General features: G+C 40.2%; 1 protein-coding gene and 1 pseudogene across 1 annotated transcript in view; one reads left to right on the top strand and one right to left on the bottom strand.

The window, feature by feature from the left end:
- SMURF2 (SMAD specific E3 ubiquitin protein ligase 2) overlaps positions 1-19,626 on the top strand; it is a 120,207-nt gene that overhangs the window by 86,293 nt on the left and 14,288 nt on the right. Inside the window, exons 8-12 of the mRNA XM_066386436.1 lie at positions 2,608-2,810; positions 5,769-5,853; positions 11,629-11,787; positions 16,202-16,397; positions 18,020-18,123. Coding sequence (XP_066242533.1) covers positions 2,608-2,810; positions 5,769-5,853; positions 11,629-11,787; positions 16,202-16,397; positions 18,020-18,123 — 747 coding nt within the window. The remainder of the gene's footprint in view (positions 1-2,607; positions 2,811-5,768; positions 5,854-11,628; positions 11,788-16,201; positions 16,398-18,019; positions 18,124-19,626) is intronic.
- Positions 14,892-15,369, bottom strand: LOC136405725 (mitochondrial import inner membrane translocase subunit TIM16 pseudogene; annotated as a pseudogene).

Raw genomic sequence — 19,626 nt, 5'->3', positions numbered from 1 at the left:
CTCTAGATCAGTAGATTTTATAGCAAGTGCCATTATTATTATTATTATTTTTTTTTTATTTTATTTTTTTATTTTTTGCCATTATTATTTTTAAAAAGTAATTTTCCATAAGGATTGTTTGGCAGGTTGTACTGTTATTATAGCTGCAGGGCCTGTGATGATACTCAGTAAATATTTACTGAATGAGTTAAATGAGTAAATTGAGAAGTCATCTTATTTCTGGGGACTCTTAAAAAATGTTTTTGCATCCATTATTGAGTGGCTGTACACAATATATATATACAGGGTATATACAGGATCTACATTTGTTCAGACATATAAGGGGATGATTATATTTATTCTGTTGCATCCAGTAAGGTCTTTAAAGAACCAGATACTCTGAGACAGGTCCCCAAACTATGGCCCGCGGGCTGCATGCAGCCCCCTGAGGCCATTTATCCGGCCCCTGCCACACTTCCAGAAGGGGCACCTCTTTCATTGGTGGTCAGTTTTTTTTATAGTCCGGCCCTCCAACGGTCTGAGGGACAGTGAACTAGCCCCCTGTGTAAAAAGTATTGGGCCGCCTGTGTAAAAAGTATTGGGACCCCTGTGAGACCATGTGGAAGGGCACCCTACTTAGTATAGGGGGCAAGGGGATGGTGGACCTTGCAGAGGAAAACTCTGAAAAAGTGAAATTTCTGAACTAAATCCTGAGAAATGTTAGGATTTAGCCAGGTAAGGTGAAGAAAAGTGTTCAGGGGAGTATGGCATAGCTATCATTTGATTATATGCCAGGCACTGTGCTCAGCATTTGGGCTGTGACACTGAACTTAGGGCTTAATGTATAATGACACAGAGGTATAAGGTATTTTTTGGAAACGCCAAGGAAGTGCTTTATAAGTAACTGAAAATGAATTAGTGGCTTAATTTTTTTTTTTTTTAAAGTAAGAACAAAGCTTATTTGCCACCTGTACTCAGTGTTTGTTTTGCCCCACCCCTTTTTTTCCTGAGCAGGAAATAGGCACAAGACATAGAACATCAAATGCTTCTCACTAGCTATACACACTTCTGTTTACTAGGGATTAATTTCTTTACTCATTGAATTACAAAGCTTTCTCTATTGTTATTCTTGGGTAAAAGCTCAGTTTTTGGTGCTATTTTTTAAAATGCTTATTTGAGAGTTGCATTTCTAGTATTAAACTGCCAAAGTGTTTTATTGAAGTCATCCTATTTTTATTATATCAGAGGATAAATGAATGTGTACTTGTTTCAGTATTTTAGTGAAATCCATTTCCTTCTAATTCATTTAAGTGATAAAATTGACTTTGATTTTCATATGTGTAAAGTTGATTGTGTTGTAAATGTTAGTTTAAAAATTAACTCTTGATTATCCTCTTATTTTGGATGACCTACAATAGATTGGAGGCTCTTTGAAGAGAATTTTTTTTCTTTATACATTCAATAAATATTTATTGAGCAACAGTATATGCCCAAGCACTGTTCTGGGTGTGGGAGATATTGTAGTGGAGAACAAACTAGGCAATCTTGTCTCTCAAAAAGTATTCCAGTGCTAGAAGACAGACAAAGACAAGAATGAAAATAAGAATAACAAAAAATAATTGCTATGCAAAATAATTGCTATGCTGAGGAAGTAGGGTGATATGCTATCAATGTCTGGGTGACTAGTTTAGATTTGAATGTAAGAAAGGACCTCTTAGAGGCCACCTTTAAGCTAAAGCTGTGATTTGAATGGCAAAAAAGGGAAAAAAGCCCGACTTAGGAAGAATAGGAGAACAAAGCATTTTAGGTGAAAGGAAAAGCTGTTGTCCAGCACTGAAGGTAGAACGTGTGCAAGCCCATGGGGCAGGAAGAATGTCAGTATGGTGGAAGAGGAGGAGGGCCATGGAGAGAACTTGGACCTGAGAGGTGGGCTGTAGCTGAGTCAAGTGGTGCTTTGTGAGCTAGTGCTTTATGAATATATGTAGATTTCATATAAAATGTAATTAAAATCAATATTAAATGATTTAAAGACTTAATTGACATTCTGTTTATCTCGAGGTTTTTTGTTTGTTTGTTTGTTTTTTGTATTTTTCTGAAGGTGGAAACGGGGAGGCAGTCAGATTCCCGCATGCACCCGACTGGGATCCACCCGGCATGCCCACCAGGGGGCAATGCTCTGCCCATCTGGGGCATCATTCTGTTGCAACCAGAGCCGTTCTGGCACCTGAGGCAGAGGCCATAGAGCCATCCTCAGCGCCCAGGCCAACTTTGCTCCAATGGAGCCTTGGCTGGGGGAGGGGAAGAGAGAGACAGAGAGGAAGGAGAAGGGGAGGGGTGGAGAAGCAGATGGGCGCTTCTCCTGTGTGCCCTGGCCGGGAATCAAACCCTGGACTCCTGCACTCCAGGCCGATGCTCTACCACTGAGCCAACCGGCCAGGGTCTATCTCTTGAGTTTTATTGGTGCTTAGAGGCTTCAGGCTTTTATGCAGAGTTTTTGAAATTTTTATATTTGTATTAATCATTCCATTTTCCTGTAAGTGATTGTTACTGCAGTACATATGTTGTCTAGAGAGCTCTACATTTGATATCTGAATTGAATGCCTTTTTTTCCCTGTTACTTTTCAATAGACCGGCATCTGAGTATTCTAGTCCTGGCAGGCCGCTTAGCTGCTTTGTTGATGAGAACACGCCAATTAGTGGAACAAATGGTGCAACATGTGGACAGTCTTCAGATCCCAGACTGGCGGAGAGGAGAGTCAGGTCACAACGACATAGGAATTACATGAGCAGAACGCATTTACATACTCCTCCAGACCTACCAGAAGGCTATGGTATGACAACTAGTAGAGGAAAAATAAAAAGTGTGGTTTACTGATTTCAGTTTGCTGAAAAAGCTGGAATAAACTTTTGCAGAAGTTATTAATCTGGATTTAGGAATTCTGCATGAAAGTAATTATGTAAAACCTCCCAGCTTTGTAAAGTCTTTGAATTGATAGACTACTTACCCAACAGTTTTACTGTTGACTAGCCGTTTGACCTCAGCCTCTTTGCTCTTTTATAATGAAATAAGTGGAATGATTCCTCTCTTTATCCCAAAAGTATTTTGAGGAGCATATGAAACAATGTGAGACTTCTTTATAGGCAGGCACTGTGTAAAGGTAAGATGCTGTTGTTACTGATGATGGGCATCTGAAGTTAGGCCTGAAATGTAATTTTCTAGTCATACATGTTTAGAAATAATTTCAAAAGCATATTTCTGATGGTATTTATATGTTATATTTGTATTACCCACAATTTTGGGTTATCTGAGTAATTGTGTTATTGTTATAAATGATTTAGTTATTTATAAAAAATTATCATATAATTTCATAAACTGTAGAACAACATGTGGAAAATGACAGGAATCTTCTAGTTGAATACAGAGCTTTTAAAATTAAACATAACTAACTACCTGACCAGGTGGTGGCACCGTGGATAGAGCGTCGGACTGGGATGTGAAGGACCCAGGTTCGAGACCCCAAGGTTTCCAGCTTGAGCAGGGGCTCATCTGGTTTGAGCAAAGCTCACCAGCTTGGACCCAAGGTCGCTGGCTCGAGCAAGGGGTTACTCAGTCTGCTGAAGGCCCAAGGTCAAGGCACATATGAGAGAGCAATCAATGAACAACTAAGGAGCCGCAACGAAGAATTGATGTTTCTCATCTCTCTCCCTTCCTGTCTGTCTTAACCTCTCTCTGATTCTCTCTGTCTCTGCCAAAAAAAAAAAAAAAAAAAATTAAAGATAACTGTGAACACTCTTGTAGATAATATGAGCTTGGCTATTTTCTCCTTTCTCATAAATGCCAACCTGTTACTTACATCCTGTCCTCTCACAGCCTGCCCATGAACTATTCTGGGCTCCTGGTGACACCTACTGACCAACATTGGGAATCACTTAATTTAACTTGTATTTTATTTTTACTGTAGAAGATTTTTAAAACTGTACTGCAAATGTATAATTTTAACTTTATTTTTTAAACATTTTAACTCAATTTTTAAAAACCCAGTGTGTCCATTAATTGTGTTTGAGCTTACAGCACAACTTGGGCTGGGAGACAGGCAGACGTGGGCTTCTATCCTGGTTTTGCCACATACTAGTTGTGTGATAGTAGGTACGTAATTTAACCTCTCTGAACCTTGATTTTATTTTCTAGAAAATGGAGAAAATAATAATACCACCCATGTAGTTTGTTACAAGAAATAAATGGTAATTTCATGTGAAGTGCCTCATAGCATGTCTGGCATAGAAAGCACTTAGTCAGTTTCAGCTGCTGTTACTAGTGTCCAGCCTCAGAATAACATGTTTCCTGTCATTGCTGTTTAAGTGAGATTATAAGGCAAGCTGTTTGAAGGGGGGGTGGGGTGGTTATAGTTTGTATGATACGGATTAGAAATTTTTTTAACCCAACCAAAACATATGAGTAAAATGGGTACCAAGGCTGAAATTATTGCAGCTGTTATCTACAACCAACTTAAAACATTATTATGTTTATAATTTTAAAAAAATTAAAGTTTAAATTTACTGACGTAATTATGGGTTTATAAACAAATTAATTTTTTTGTACCAATAAATATTAACCATAGTGTTACCCTTTTTTATGTTGGAATTTTTCATTAGATTTTGTTTAAAGAAAAGTAGTTTTATTACTTAACCACATGAAAACTAAAAACCACTGGTGAAGGAGCACTTTCACAGATCCCTTCTCTTTGCACTGGCTTCCTCCCTCTATTCCTGAGGGCTTTGAGTCAGCGTCACCTTTGATTCTGTTCTCCCCAGTATGCACACTGCTCTTTACTCTTCCTCTTTCTAACTTCGTTGTATTTCCACCTTTGCCTGTTTTTGACTATACAGTGTCTCCTCGGTATTCCATCTCTTGCTTCTGTGTAAATCTAAATGTAGTTTGAGAATACACCTCTCTCAAAGGAAAAAAAACACAAGTTTTGGTATAAAATGAAGCATAGCCTGACTGTGGTGGCGCAGTGGATAAAGCATCGACCTGGAATGCTGAGGTTGCTGGTTCGAAACCCTGGGTTTGTCTGGTCAAGGGACATATGGGAGTTAATGCTTCCTGCTCCTCCCCACTTCCCCCTCCCCTCCCCTCTCCCTTCCCCTTCCCTCCCCTCTATAAATAAAATGAGGCATAAAAAAATTACTGTCTTATGAAACTTTTGAAAGTTTCCGTAAGTCCTTTAGAATCTTCACAGTTAACTAGCCTCTTTCTCTGAGCCTTCTTTTGTTCCCCTAAGGCTCCAAATTTAAGACAAATAAAAGATCATTTTTTTCATTTTCGGTGAATTACTGTACTGTCACAATCTTGTTTTCTGTTTTGCATTGCAACATGGCTAGTATTTGAACTACATTTTAAGTATAGTTGCCTTTAGATAGCTGGCCTGTGACCCCTCATCATTATTTATAAGATTGCTTCCAGGGGGCCCTGGCTGGTTGGCTTAGTAACAGAGCATTGACCTGGTAGGTGGATATCCTGGGTTTGATTCCTGGTCAGGGCACACAGGGAAAGCACCTGTCTTCTTCCCCACCACTCCCCCTCTGAATAAAAGAAAGAAAACGATTGCTTCCAGGAGAAAGTATATTCTGAGTTCAGAACAGATTATTTGTAAAGCAAAATTATTTTAATAATACAGATTGGTAATTTGAATATTCTACTTATGAATATAATATTCTCAAGTCTGCAGCTGTCTTTGATTTAGACATTCTGAGTATATTTTTATTATTAGTATTTCTTAATTTTACAGAACAGAGGACAACTCAACAAGGTCAGGTGTATTTCTTACATACTCAGACTGGTGTGAGCACATGGCATGATCCAAGAGTACCCAGGTAAGAACATACTCTAAATATTCTTCCTACCATTGAATATCCATTTTATCTAGGATTTCTTTGATTATTTAATCTTTAACTTCTTAAAATAGTTTGTGTAAAAGTTTGGCTCTTTCTAATGCTTATTTCAGTTTGATGTTTAGTAGAAAGTCCTACCTATACTGCCATCCTACCCCAGTGCCCTACCCTGCAGTCAAGTCCCCAGTTAGTCTGCACTCTCTCCTTTAAAAAAATCTGGGCAGTAGTGGTGCAGTGGATAGAGCACTGACCTGGGGTGCTGAGGTCCCAGGTTGTTAGCTTGATGCTGGCTCATCTGGTTTGAGCACAGGCTTGCCAATTATGAGCACAGGGGGTCGCTGGCTTGAGTATGGGATCATAGACATGGTCCCAAAGTCTCTGGCTTGAGCCCAAAGGTCACCTGGAGCCCCCCACTCCAGTCAAGGCACATATGAAAAGCAGTCAATGAATAGCTAAAGGGACTCAACTACGAGTTGATGCTTCTCATCTCTCTCTCTTCCTGTTTTTTTCTCTCTCCCTCTCACTCTCCCTCCTCTCTTGCTTAAAACAAAAAATTCTGGGCAAAAACATGGATATTTTATGAGTTTGAAAATTGATCTGGGGAAAAAGACATACAAAACTTTACAAAAAAATACTTTTTTTATAAGGTAGTAAATTAATTCTTTTATTTTTGGTTAGGTTCTTTTCAAAAAGGTTTATTTATTTTGACCTTATATAAATGTATTAAGTGTTCTTTTATATGTTCCTTAATAAAATTTCATCTTAATATAGAAAAGAAATAGCTTAATAAAGTTAAATTTCTATTAAATGTCAAAATTTGTACATTTGAACTACAGAAGTAGTTGAGTGCATTTACCTGAGATCTTTTCTTGCCTAAAGCCTTGTACTCAGTGCTCTACTTGTCAGAATTCATATATTTGAATCAAAACCAGATGTGACTAGCTGATCTTGTATTGCTTTGATACTCTCTCTTTATTTATAAGTAAAGCAAAATAATGAAAATGTTTTACTTTGTTGTAGAGCTTAATTAGAATCTTTTGAGGATGGCTACCAAAGAAATGTCACTAATTATTGTATCAAGATTGCCATTTCTGTGACTTGGCATATAAGCTGTTTAAAAAAAGTAATGGTGAGGAAGTTTTTTGTTTTATTAATAAGTTCACTGAAAAAAAATCCATGGGCCTAACTTTTAGCAACAAGACTTTTATTATGTAAATTATGAAGTGTTATGGATTATGTTTTTTCCAATTGAAGGTCAATAATGAGCTCTCCCCCCCCCCCCCCCCCCCCCCCCGTATTTTTGTGAAGCCGGAAACGGGGAGAGACAGTCAGATAGACTCCCGCATGCGCCCCACCGGGATCCACCCTGGCACGCCCACCAGGGGGCGATGCTCTGCCCCTCCGGGGCGTCGCTCTGGGGCAGAGGCCAAGGAGCCATCCCCAGCGCCTCGGCTGTGGGAGGGGAAGAGAGAGAGAGAGAGAGGAAGGAGAGGGGGAGGGGTGGAGAAGCAGATGGGCGCTTCTCCTGTGTGCCCTGGCCGGGAATCGAACCCGGGACTTCCGCACACCAGGCCGACGCTCTACCACTGAGCCCACTGGCCAGGGAATAATGAGCTTTTTAATAGAATAATTTAAAATCAGGAGGAAATGTATAGACAAAAGTGATTTTAAAAAAAAAGCAAAATGTTTTACAATAGTGAGTAGATCTTGAGTTACCTGTCGAAAGAGGAGTATGTAAGCTGGCATTAGAGAGAAATTTTGGCAGAACTGTTGGTAATATGTTCTTATTCCTAAGGAAACATGTCAGTTTTTCATTAATGAATACATGGTTTCTATAAAGGTTTAAGAATATTTCCTGTTGAGTATTGAATAACAACTTTGTGTAATTATGCTCTGGATGATTCTTCTTCTCTTTGTCTCTGTGCTCCAAATTATCTTATATCATCATATTACCATCATCTCTTTTGTTTTTTGCAGGATCCTTTAGTAAGCATGCCATTTGTATGGAGGATGTCTTATCAAAGCAGACTATAAATTGAGATTCTATTAAAATGTCACTATTCAAAAATGTTTATCAAATAGTATAACTCAGGCACTTTAAAGATATCCAGTAAACTTAGATTTATCTGAAAAGTCTCATTTCATCAAGTTTTACTTATCTCTTTAAAACAGTGATTAATGCCATTGCGTACTGACTGTGTAGTCTTTTTCTTTTTTTTTTTTTTTTACAGAGACAGAGAGAGAGAGTCAGAGAGAGGGATAGATAGGGACAGATGACAGGAATGTAGAGAGATATGAAGCATCAGTCATTAGTTTTTCGTAGTGACACATTAGTTGTTCATTGATTGCTTTCTCATATGTGCCTTGGCCGTGGGGCTACAGCAGACCGAGTAACCCCTTGCTCAAGCCAGTGACCTTGGGTCCAAGCTGGTGAGCTTTGCTCAAACCAGATTGAGCCCACGCTCAAGCTGGTGACCTCGGGGTCTCGAACCTGGGTTCTCCGCATCCCAGTCCAACGCTCTATCCACTGCGCTACCACCTGGTCAGGCTGTGTAGTCTTGAAATATAGATCCATATTACTTTTTATGGCTGTGTACATTCCATTTTTCTTCAATCATTTTCCAAGTGGAAATAAAGATTGTTTCCAGTTTTCTGCTTTTTAAATCAATTCTTTAGAGCTCTCCCATGTATGACTGTAGATTTACATAGTTCTAAATAAAAGGATATGAAATCAAATTCTACATTATATCAAAGAGTTATTCTTTGATTTCATTATTTGCTTTTCATTTCTAAAAGTTTCGCTTTAAAAATCTATCTGTTCGTTCTTAATAATCTCCCATTCATAGTTTGCCTTTGTAATTGTTCCCTTATTTATTTATTTTTAAATGTTGCATGCCATCACTGTTCTTTCTGTTTGATCTCTGACAGTACTTGGGTATCTAATTCTGTGGTTTTATTGTTTCCATGGACTCTCAGTTAGCATGATTTTCCTTTCTGAAGTGTTTGGTGATTTTTGTTAGTTTTTTTTTATCTTAACTGGTTTGAGTTCTGTAGACCTAAAATAGGAGTTAGGAAGTTTTCCTGGAATCCCTTCCTCCTTCCATTTTAGTTCTCAGCTTAGGAGGAAGGTTCAGATGTCCTTTTCCACCCTTGCTGCTGGCCAGAGGCTGTTTCCCCATTAACAGATCCCCTCTGGCAGTCTGACCCCTCTGCTACCTGCCACTCAGGTACCAGGTTTGGCTCAATTCACTTGTTTCCTTTAAGTTTGGAAAGGATCTTTAGAACTTTTTTTCTTGTCTCTTTAGACTAGCGGTGTCTCAAACAGTATGTTCCTTTCAAGCTTTAGTTCCATAGCAGAAGTCTTTTGAAGCCACTTATAAGCAGAAGCCAGAATGTGCTCATTGCTGTGTTTCATTAGGACTAGGAAGAGATTCAGGCAAAAAACTTTTTCAAGTTTATGTTTGTTTTTTTTGTTTGTTTTTGACAGACAGAGAGACAAATAGGGACAGACAGAAAAGAAGGGGAGAGAGATGAGAAACATCAGTTCTTCGTTGTGGCACCTTAGTTATTCATTGATTGCTTTCTCATATGTGCTTTGACTTGGGGACTACAGCAGAGCAAGTGACTCCTTCCTCAAGCCAGCAACCTTGGGATTCAAGCCAGCAACCTTTGGGCTCAAGCCAGTGACCATGGGGTCATGTCTGTGAACCCACGCTCATGCCAGCGACCCCATACTCAAGCCGGCAGCCCCGTGCTCAAGCTGGTGAGCCCGTGCTCAAGCTGGATGAGCCTGTGCTCAAGCTGGCAACCTTGGGGTTTCGAACCAGGGTCCTCTGCGTCCCAGTTCAACGCTTTCTCCACTGCACCACCACCTGGTCAGGCTCTGGTTAAACTTTTAAAACATGATTTTGATGAGATTTGCCATTATAATTATCTGTTATAGTTTAAGTTTACGTTAGACATGCTGCTTTTATTTCATTCTTATAGGTCCTGTAAATCTTGTTTTGTGTGCATGTATGACAAAGACAGAGAGAGACAGAGAGAGGGACAGATAGGGACAGACAGACTAGAAGGGAGAGAGATGAGAAGCATCGATTCGTCATTGTGGCATCGTAGTAGTTCATTGATTGCTTTCTAATATGTGCCTTGACCAGGGGCCTACAGCAGACCAAGTGACTTGCTCAAGCCAGCGACCTTGGACTCAAGCCCGCAACCTTAGGCTTCAAGCCAGCAACCTTGGGCTCAAGCTAGCGACCATGGGGTCATGTCTGTGGTCCCATGCTTAAGCCAGTGGTCCTGTGCTCAAGCTGGTGAGCCTGTGCTCAAGCCAGTGACCTCGGGGTTTTGAATCTGGGTCCTCTGCATCGCAGTCTGACGCTCCATCCAATGCACTACTGCCTGGTCAAATCTTTGTCTATATGTACTAGTGTCTTAAGAATGTGTGATACATGCCTGACCTGTGGTGGCGCAGTGGATAAAGCATCAATCTGGAAATGCTGAGGTCGCTGGTTTGAAACCCTGGGCTTGCCTGGTCAAGGCACATATGGGAGTTGATGCTTCCTGCTCCTCCCCCCTTCTCTCTCTCTGTCTCTCCTCTCTCTCTCTCTCCCTCTCCTCTCTAAAATGAATAAATAAAAAAAAAAATTAAAAAAAAAAAAAGAATGTGTGATACAGTAACAATGGTCGTAGGTCCATTAAAAGTGCTTTGGCTTTTTTTATTTTAGCAGTGACTCTTAGAGTATTCTTCCTTCTGTGTCTTAAACAGGTTCTTTATTCACTAGCTTTATAGCTTTCAAAATTCAAGATGGAAAAGTTATCCTTTAAAATATATACTGTGATTATTTTCAGCATCATAATTTTCATATTTCCAGTTTAGCTTTGTTGGAGACCTTAAAATTAATAACGGAATGAAATTGGCCCTGGCCGGTTGACTCAGTGGTAGAGTGTCGGCCTGGCGTGCAGAAGTCCCGGGTTTGATTCCCGGCCAGGGCACACAGGAGAAGCGCCCATCTGCTTCTCCACCCCTCCCCCTCTCCTTCCTCTCTGTCTCTCTCTTCCCCTCCCGCAGCGAGGCTCCATTGGAGCAGAGAGGGCCCGGGCACTGGGGATGGCTCCTTGGCCTCTGTCCCAGGCGCTAGAGTGGCTCTGGTCGCAACAGAGCGATGCCCCGGAGGGGCAGAGCATCGCCCCCTGGTGGGCAGAGTGTCGCCCTCTGGTGGGCGTGCCGGGTGGATCCCGGTCGGGCGCATGCGGGAGTCTGTCTGACTGTCTCTCCGTTTCCAGCTTCAGAAAAATACAAAAAAAAAAAATAATAATAATGGAATGAAATTTATTTATACAGATTTTACAGTGTAGTAATAAAAGAAAGAATCAAAGAGAAATTTTAGAAAACATTTAATTCTTTATACCACTGACATTTGTAAAACAATATTTTGTCAGATAAGTACTGAAGTACAGTTTATGTTGGCAAGTGTTGTGATTGCTTTTGTATTAATTTGAAATCTGTGTCACATTAAAGCCCAAGAACAAACTTTCTAAAAATGCAGGCTATGTGATAAGTTTCTGAGCCATTTATGGATTGGGTTCTGAATATGCAAGTTTGTTAAACCATTGGGAATTAAAGATTCCAGCTGAGCGTCTCAAATTTTTGAAACAATACATTTTCTTATACTTTATGAAATTGTTCTGTCATTTATACTTGCTGGGCTCAGCAGGCCCAGCAATGAGGTATCCTTTACTTTGTATTTGTTTTTGCAGGGATCTTAGCAACATCAATTGTGAAGAGCTTGGTCCATTGCCTCCTGGATGGGAGATCCGTAATACAGCAACAGGCAGAGTTTATTTTGTTGACCATAACAACAGAACAACACAATTTACAGACCCTCGGCTCTCTGCTAACTTGCATTTAGTTTTAAAGTAAGTTTTTGAAGTAACACCTGTGAAAATGCGAATCTGAACAAGAGAAGACTAATGATGCATTTTATAATAAATATGATAGACTGCTGTCTTCAATTATAAATGACTTGTGTTGAACAAAAGGATGACAAGTTTTGCCCTTGCCAGATAGCTCAGTTGGTTGGAGCATTGTCCCAAAGCATAGAAGTTGCTGGTTCGATCCCCAGTCAGATCACCTACAGGAACAGATTGATGTTCCTGTCTCTCCCTCTCTCACTCTCTCCTTCTCTCTCTCCCTCTCTCTAAAGTCAATAAAATAAACATTTAAAAAAAAGCCAACAAACAGCAAGGTTTCCAGAAACCACCAAAGTTTTCTTTGATATATGAGTATTTTAATCACACTGTGCGTAAGTAGCAGCCTGTCCTGAAGTGTTAGGAAGAGGGTGTGTATCAAAGGCGCTCTCTGGTACACCCGAAGGGACAGACTGCCTTATGGGCCAGGTGGGGACTGATCCCCAGGGGCATCAGAAATAGCTCCAGGGTAGCTGAATCCATCCCAGAGCATGTTTTGCTGTTAGTTTTGTTTTTTAGCTTTAAGTCTTTATTCCCACTTGTAGGACTTAGTCTTTCATACAAATCTTTGTGAATGGCCGACGTACCTTGGATTTTTAAAGCAACTTTATTGAAATATAACTGACATATAATAAACTGTGCATATTTAAAGTATGCAGTTTGTGTTTCATGCCTCTCTGTAATTCCCCTCCCAGCCTTTCCTGTGGGGCTGCCACCTGTGTTCATTTCCTAGGGCTGCCATAGCAGAACCATGATAGGAACTCATACTCGCACCCTGGAGTCCAGAGTGAAGGCTAAAGTTGTCATCATGGTGTGGTTCCTTCTGGAGTCTCTGTATGAGAACCTGTCTCACACCTGGATTTTGGTGGTTTCTGGAAACCTTGCTGTTTCTTGGCTTGTAGACACATTATCCCAGTCTTTGTCTTCACATGGCCTTCTGTGATCTGTTTCTACCCATGAACTAGGATACCAAATGCACCACATCTGTCAATTCTCCACATCTTCAGACACCACCTGGGTGTACAACAATTGAATTCAGTTCTGACAGTACTTATAGTTAGTGTCAGGCTCCGCAGGTTAAGGATTTAGTCCCTCAAAACTATCTCTACTTCAGATGCTAACTGCAAACTCCAGTTCTTACTGACTGGCTATAAATTGGGGAGTTCCCATGACCCCCTCCTTGGGTTTAATAATTTGCTAGAATGGCTCACAGAACCAGGGATATTCTTATTTACTGTTATTAGCTTAATGCAATGGTTACAGATGCCAGCAGTGTATGAGAGTTGTAGTCACTCCACACCTTTGCTAACCATTGGCATCTTATTGAGACATTCTAAAAGATGTATAGTGGTTTCTCATTATAGTTCAACTTCGCATTTCTCTCATGACTGATGATGTTGAACATCTTTTCTGTGTTTTTGCTTTCTCTACAGCTTTGGTGAAACTATTTGCCCCTTTAAAAAAAAAGTTGAGGCCCTGGCCGGTTGGTTCAGTGGTAGAGCGTCGGCCTGGCGTGCGGGGGACCCGGGTTCGATTCCCGGGCAGGGCACATAGGAGAAGCGTCCATTTGCTTCTCCACCCCCCCCCCCTCTCTGTCTCTCTCTTCCCCTCCCACAGCCAAGGCTCCATTGGCGCAAAGATGGCCCGGGCGCTGGGGATGGCTCCTTGGCCTCTGCCCCAGGCGCTAGAGTGGCTCTGGTCACAGCAGAGCGACGCCCCAGAGGGGCAGAGCATCGCCCCCTGGTGGGCAGAGCGTCACCCCTGGTGGGCGTGCCGGGTGGATCCCAGTCGGGTGCATGCGGGAGTCTGTCTGACTGTCTCTCCCCGTTTCCAGCTTCAGAAGAAAAAAAAAAAAAGTTGAGTTTTTGTTTTTTGTTTTTAAACTTCTGAGTTTTGAGAGTTTTCTTGACATATTTGCAAAACAAGTCCTATATCAGATATATGCTTTGGAAAGATTTTCTTTTCATCTGTAATTTGTCTATTTTCTTAACAGTGTCTTTTAAAAAGGCCGTCTTTTATTTATTTATTTATTTTTATTCAGTGAGAGCAGGGGAGGCAGAAAGACAGACTCCTGCAGACACCCCAACCAGGATCCACCTGGTAAGCCCGCTAGCAGGCGATTCTTTGCCCATCTGGGGCGTTGCTGAGCAACGAAGCTCTTCTTAGCCCCTGAGACAGCGGCCATGGAGCCATCCTCAGCGGCTGGGACCAACTGGCTCCAATAGAGCCATGGTACAGGAGGCGGAGAGAGAGGGAGAAAGAAGCAAGAGGGCAAGGGGTGGAGAAGTAGATAGGTGCTTTTCCTGTGTGCCCTGGCCGAGAATTGAACCCTGGACATACACATGCCCAGCCAATGCTCTATCACTGAGCCAACTGGCCAGGACCTAAGAGCTATCTTTAAAAGAAATGTTTTCTTTGAAATTTTGATAAAGTTCAGTTATCTATTTGTTCTTTTATGGATTATTCTTTTGGTATCATAGCTAAGAAACTTGGCATAACACAAGTCATAATTTCTGTGTTTCAGAAGTTTTATGACTTTAGATTTTACATTGAGGTCTCTGATCCATTTTGAGTTAAATTTTTTATCTGGTGTAAGATATACTGAAGTTCATTTTTCCTTTTACATGGCATTAATACATTTGTTTAGGGAGTATTTTTAAATATATTCTGTTTATGTCTCTTGAGTGTGTGTGTTTAAAAATACCTTTATTATATAATGTTTGAGAGTATTAGTGATTTGTAATTTTCATCTAAGAAGGATTTTCTCTGGATAGTTACATGTTTTAGGTATAAAATTTGGTCTGATGAATAAGAACCACTGTATGTAAAATAAGTTTGGGTGGATTGTCCAAGAACTGAAAGTCATTTCTGTTTATTTTATCATTGCTACCATTGCCCTTTGCCTTCAGGTTAGGAGACTGTGCTCTTGTCTGTTGTGTGCAAAGTTAAACTTAAGCTGAAATCACTCAGTGTCTGCATAGACATCAATAGCATATTATCAGACTTTTTTTTTTATTTATTTTTTTGGATGTGCGCACTTGGGAAATGCGGAAAAGACATTTATTGCTGAGCTATTAATTAGAGGCAGGGGGTGGGAGGAGCCAAGTGGTCACGTTTGGGGCCTCTGCTCTTTCTCTCTGTTTTCCTGGGCCTGGATTCGGAGCTCTTCTTCGAGTCGCTCCTTCGCTCGGACTACCTTTGACTGCAGGTAGAAGGAGCCGCCCACAGATTTATCGTTCACCTTGAACAGGTGTTCGTAGTTCTTCTGGATCTCCTTGGGGTTCAGCTTGGAGACATTGAGAATCTGCTGGGCCTCCTGGAGGCTGACGCCAGAGAGATTAGAGGCGGCTGCAGACTGGTGTCCCGCACGTCCCCTGGCGTCAGCTGCTGCCCGGCTGGCTGCAAACTCCTGCCGCAGCGCCCGGGCAAAGGCCCTGCCCACCACCTGTGCCCCCATCACAATGATCTGGGCCAGGTACTTGGCCATGGCGGCCGCTCTGCCTCGGGGTCTCACTGCTGCTTCCAGGTCCCGGGGCCCCCGCTCAAGGGAGACTTTTTATTTCTTGACAACTCATTGAAATTAGTTCATTATACATAAAGTTCTTTAAAATATTCTTAGCTGCAGCTCCTATTTTTGCTGGGGGAATAAAAATATCTCTAGGGAACTTTTTGAAAATTATTGTATTTTTGCTGTACTTGGGAGGTTATTTTCATGTATTTGTGGTAAACCATATGTGTGCAGTTAGAAGTCACTTTATCACAACAGTGTGAATGTACATACTGCCACTGACTATATACTTAAAAATGGTTAAAATGGTAAATTTTGTTATGTATGCTTTACCACAATAAAAAGAAAAGTAGTTACTCTATCAAGCATTCAGGCTTGTTTGTAAAGTGCTGATTTTTTGGTGCCAGTAACTTACATGTGACCTCCCACATTCTTGTGGTCTAGACTAGCGTGTGTAGGAGAAGGGGCCCTGCCAAGCTGCCAGTTCAAACTGTTTATCTCTTCCAGAGGGACAGACTCTAGATAACAGGCACAGAGCTTGGCATATGCCTGAATTTTAAAACCAGTGATGGTGAAGTATGCAGAGGAACATGGAAATGGTATTTGAGAAATTTGTTTTCAGCAGCTGTATAAAGCTCTATGGATAAAACTTCATCTTCCAATTCCATAAATTTGTGTGGATTTTGAGAAATAAACTTTGGAGCTGGTTTTTCTTGGTCAAAAATGACAAGCCAAGAACACAGTGGGTGTGGAAATGATATAGCTAGACTTGTTTTACAGTATGGTGCTGTTTTAAATGTATAATCATTATCTTTTTTACTTAAATATTTTAATAGTATTTTTGTTTACTTTTAGTCGGCAGAACCAATTGAAAGACCAACAGCAACAGCAAGTGGTATCATTATGCCCTGATGACACAGAGTGTCTGACAGTCCCACGGTATAAGCGAGACCTGGTTCAGAAACTAAAAATTTTGCGGCAAGAGCTTTCCCAACAGCAGCCTCAGGCTGGCCATTGCCGCATTGAGGTTTCCAGGGAAGAGATTTTTGAGGTAAAGTAGTTAAGTGTTATTTTTAAAAAGATAAAAATTAAATCTCAGTGTTTTACTCTCTGTTTTCCAAGAATACTTTTGGGTCTTTTTAGAATGGGAGAGTTTTCATTAATTTCTTTTCTAATTGTGGGGACTAAAGGCAATAATGTGGGAGAGATTTAATGTGTAAGGTAAACATTAAATGGAATGAGGAGTGTTTGGTGTTCCAGTTGGTTCAGCTTGGTCTCTGCATTGCAATTATTTATTGTTAACAAATTTTAAAAGACCACAAGTATTATCCACCTCTTACTTTTTAATTCTTCTAAAAGATAAGAGGCTCTTAAATCAGAAAGTCAATTTGTTTAATTACTATTGGATTACTTCCCTAATTTATTGAAAAATCTTCCCTTCTAGTATATTCTTTTATCTTTGGATTTTATAGCCCTAATAGCAACTTCAAAGTTCTTACATAATTAGTGGCAGGGCTCCAAGGCAGGGACTTCCCACTCATTGGAGGGGTTCTGGGCAAGATGTTAGGGGACTTGATAATCCTTTTCCAAAGGATGAACTTTTTTCTCTCAGAACAGTTCTGGCCTTGTTTGTGGTTAGTAATTTGCATTTTAAAATAATATAAGCATGTCGATTTAATGAAGAGATCACTAATTATTACTTACGTTCTTTTGGAACTTTTTCTATTTTTTTTTTGTGACAGAGATAGAGACAGAGAGAGGGACAGGCAAACAGGAAGGGAGAGAGATGAGAAGCATCAGTTCTTTATTGCAGCACCTTTAGTTGTTCATTGATTGCTTTCTCATATGTGCCTTGACCGTGGGGCTACAGCAGATTGAGTGACCCCTTGCTCAAGCCAGTGACCTTGGACTCAAGCTGGCGACCTTTAGGCTCAAGCCAGCAACCTTTGGGCTCAAGCCAGCAACTATGGGGTCATGTCTGTGATCCCATGATCAAGCCAGCAACTTCGCACTCAAACTAGTGACTTCAGAGTTTTGAACCTGAGTCCTCTGCGTCCCAGTCTGATGCTCTATCCACTGTGCCACAGTCTGGTCAGGCTGGAACTTTACTTTTTATTGGTGCCTGTGACCTAGAATTAGGTTAGCCAACTTAAAAAATTCTATCAAATTTTTTTTTAAGCATGAGTGGAATCATTGCTGTGGTTCATAGAACTTAAATATGAAATTTTGTACTTAGGCTATTAATATAATATTTATTAAGTAAATTGGTTTTAGTAGTGTTAAGCTATCTTTTTTATTTTTTATTTTTATTTATTCATTTTAGAGAGGAGGGAGGGAGGGAGGGCGAGAGAGAGAGAGAGAGGGAGAGAGAGAAAGGGGGGAGGAGCAGGAAGCATCAACTCCCATATATGCCTTGACCAGACAAGTGCAGGGTTTTGAACCGGCAATCTCAGTGTTCCCAGGTCGACGCTTTATCCACTGCACCACCAGAGGTCAGGCATTTTATTTTATTTTCAGAAGTTCCAAGAGGTTCCAAACACTAGGAGTTCATCCATTGATTTGATTGTTGAGTTTCATCATATTTAAGTAAACATTTTTTGTAGGTGGAATGGAAGGAGAGTTTAAATAACAGGTTAAAAGCACCTAGTAATTATAGTATTAAATTTTTTTTAGGAGTCATATCGACAGGTTATGAAAATGAGACCAAAAGATCTGTGGAAGCGATTAATGATAAAATTTCGTGGAGAAGAAGGTCTTGACTATGGAGGGGTTGCCAGGTAAAGACTTGCTTATCAGGAAATGACATATGGATCCTTATATTTACTTTCTCACTGAGAGTTATTTTCTGATATAATCTTCCCTAATGTTTGCAATAGGAGGATAACCTAATCTATATATTCATAATGAGGTTAGGATAGTACTGCTATCAGAAGAGTATTGGAGAACTCCCTAATGCAGGGGTCCCCAAACTACGGCCGGCGGGCCCCATGCGGCCCCTTGAGGCCATTTATCCGGCCCCCGCCGCACTTCCAGAAGGGGAACCTCTTTCATTGGTGGTCAGTGAGAGGAGCATAGTTCCCATTGAAATATTGGTCAGTTTGTTGATTGAAATTTACTTGTTCTTTTATTTTAAATATTGTATTTGTTCCCATTTTGTTTTTTTACTTTAAAATAAGATATGTGCAGTGTGCATAGGGATTTGTTCATAGTTTTTTTTTATAGTCCGGCCCTCCAACAGTCTGAGGGACAGTGAACTGGCCCCCTGTGTAAAAAAGTTTGGGGACCCCTGCCCTAATGGGTCCTATAACCCACTGAGACTTTCTCTGAAAACTATCTGCAAACTTGTATGGACTATTGGTAGACCTGCAGACATTATATTTTCTTCTCTCTCCTTCAGTACATGTTATTTCTTCAGCTTTATATTGTCAGAAACAGTATTGAGACTTGAATGACATAATCTAAGCTGAATACTGTTGATCTTGGCTTCCATTGCCATGCTTTTTAACTTTGTTAAAGAAGTGTTTTGTGTGTGTGTGTGTGTATGTGTATCAGTGGTCCTTATGTTTTGTTCATACATAAAGTATTTTTTTTCAGGTGTGGAAAATATTTTTATGTAAATGTAGCAGAAACATTGTAGCTCTGTATTGAAACATTCTAAGGACAATCACGATCATTTCACTTCCCTTGTCTAAATGCAGCCTTATTTAAATTGTGTTTCCACCGAGACTAAAAGTTGTTATGTAGTATTACTTGTTTTCACCTGTAGACTTACTTTTATTCTGCAAACGGATAGTTTTTTTAGTTTGGATTTTTAGATTGATCACTTATACATCATACTTAGAACTTGATAGTTTCTTTGGATTTCTTATAATTTATTCATAACTTGATTTTGAATGCTTATTGAGAAAATTGTTAATTGTCTGCTGTTGGAATCTAAATGCTATACATATAGTCCAAATAAGTAGTTTTTGTTGTTTATTTCTTAACCTTATTGTTCTCAGGGTTTGGGCAGACTAAACGGGATGTGGCAGTGAACTGCTTTTTCTGATTTTTTTCCACAGTAGAACCCAAAAGCCATTGGGTTCTGCTTTGAAGTGTATTCTAAATACTTGGTGAAACAAAACAAAATTTTGGATTTTCTTTTCTTTTTTTTTTAAGTGAGAAAGACAGGGACAGAGAGAGAGACAGAAAGAGGGACATATAGGGATATATAGGCAGGAAGGGAGAGAGATGAAAAGCATCAGTTCTTTGTTTCAGCAACTTAGTTGTTCATTGATTGC

The sequence above is a fragment of the Saccopteryx leptura genome, chromosome 5, assembly GCF_036850995.1.
Source record: "Saccopteryx leptura isolate mSacLep1 chromosome 5, mSacLep1_pri_phased_curated, whole genome shotgun sequence".
In the NCBI taxonomy this organism is placed as follows: domain Eukaryota; kingdom Metazoa; phylum Chordata; class Mammalia; order Chiroptera; family Emballonuridae; genus Saccopteryx; species Saccopteryx leptura.
This window is presented reverse-complemented; position numbering and strand designations above follow the sequence as displayed.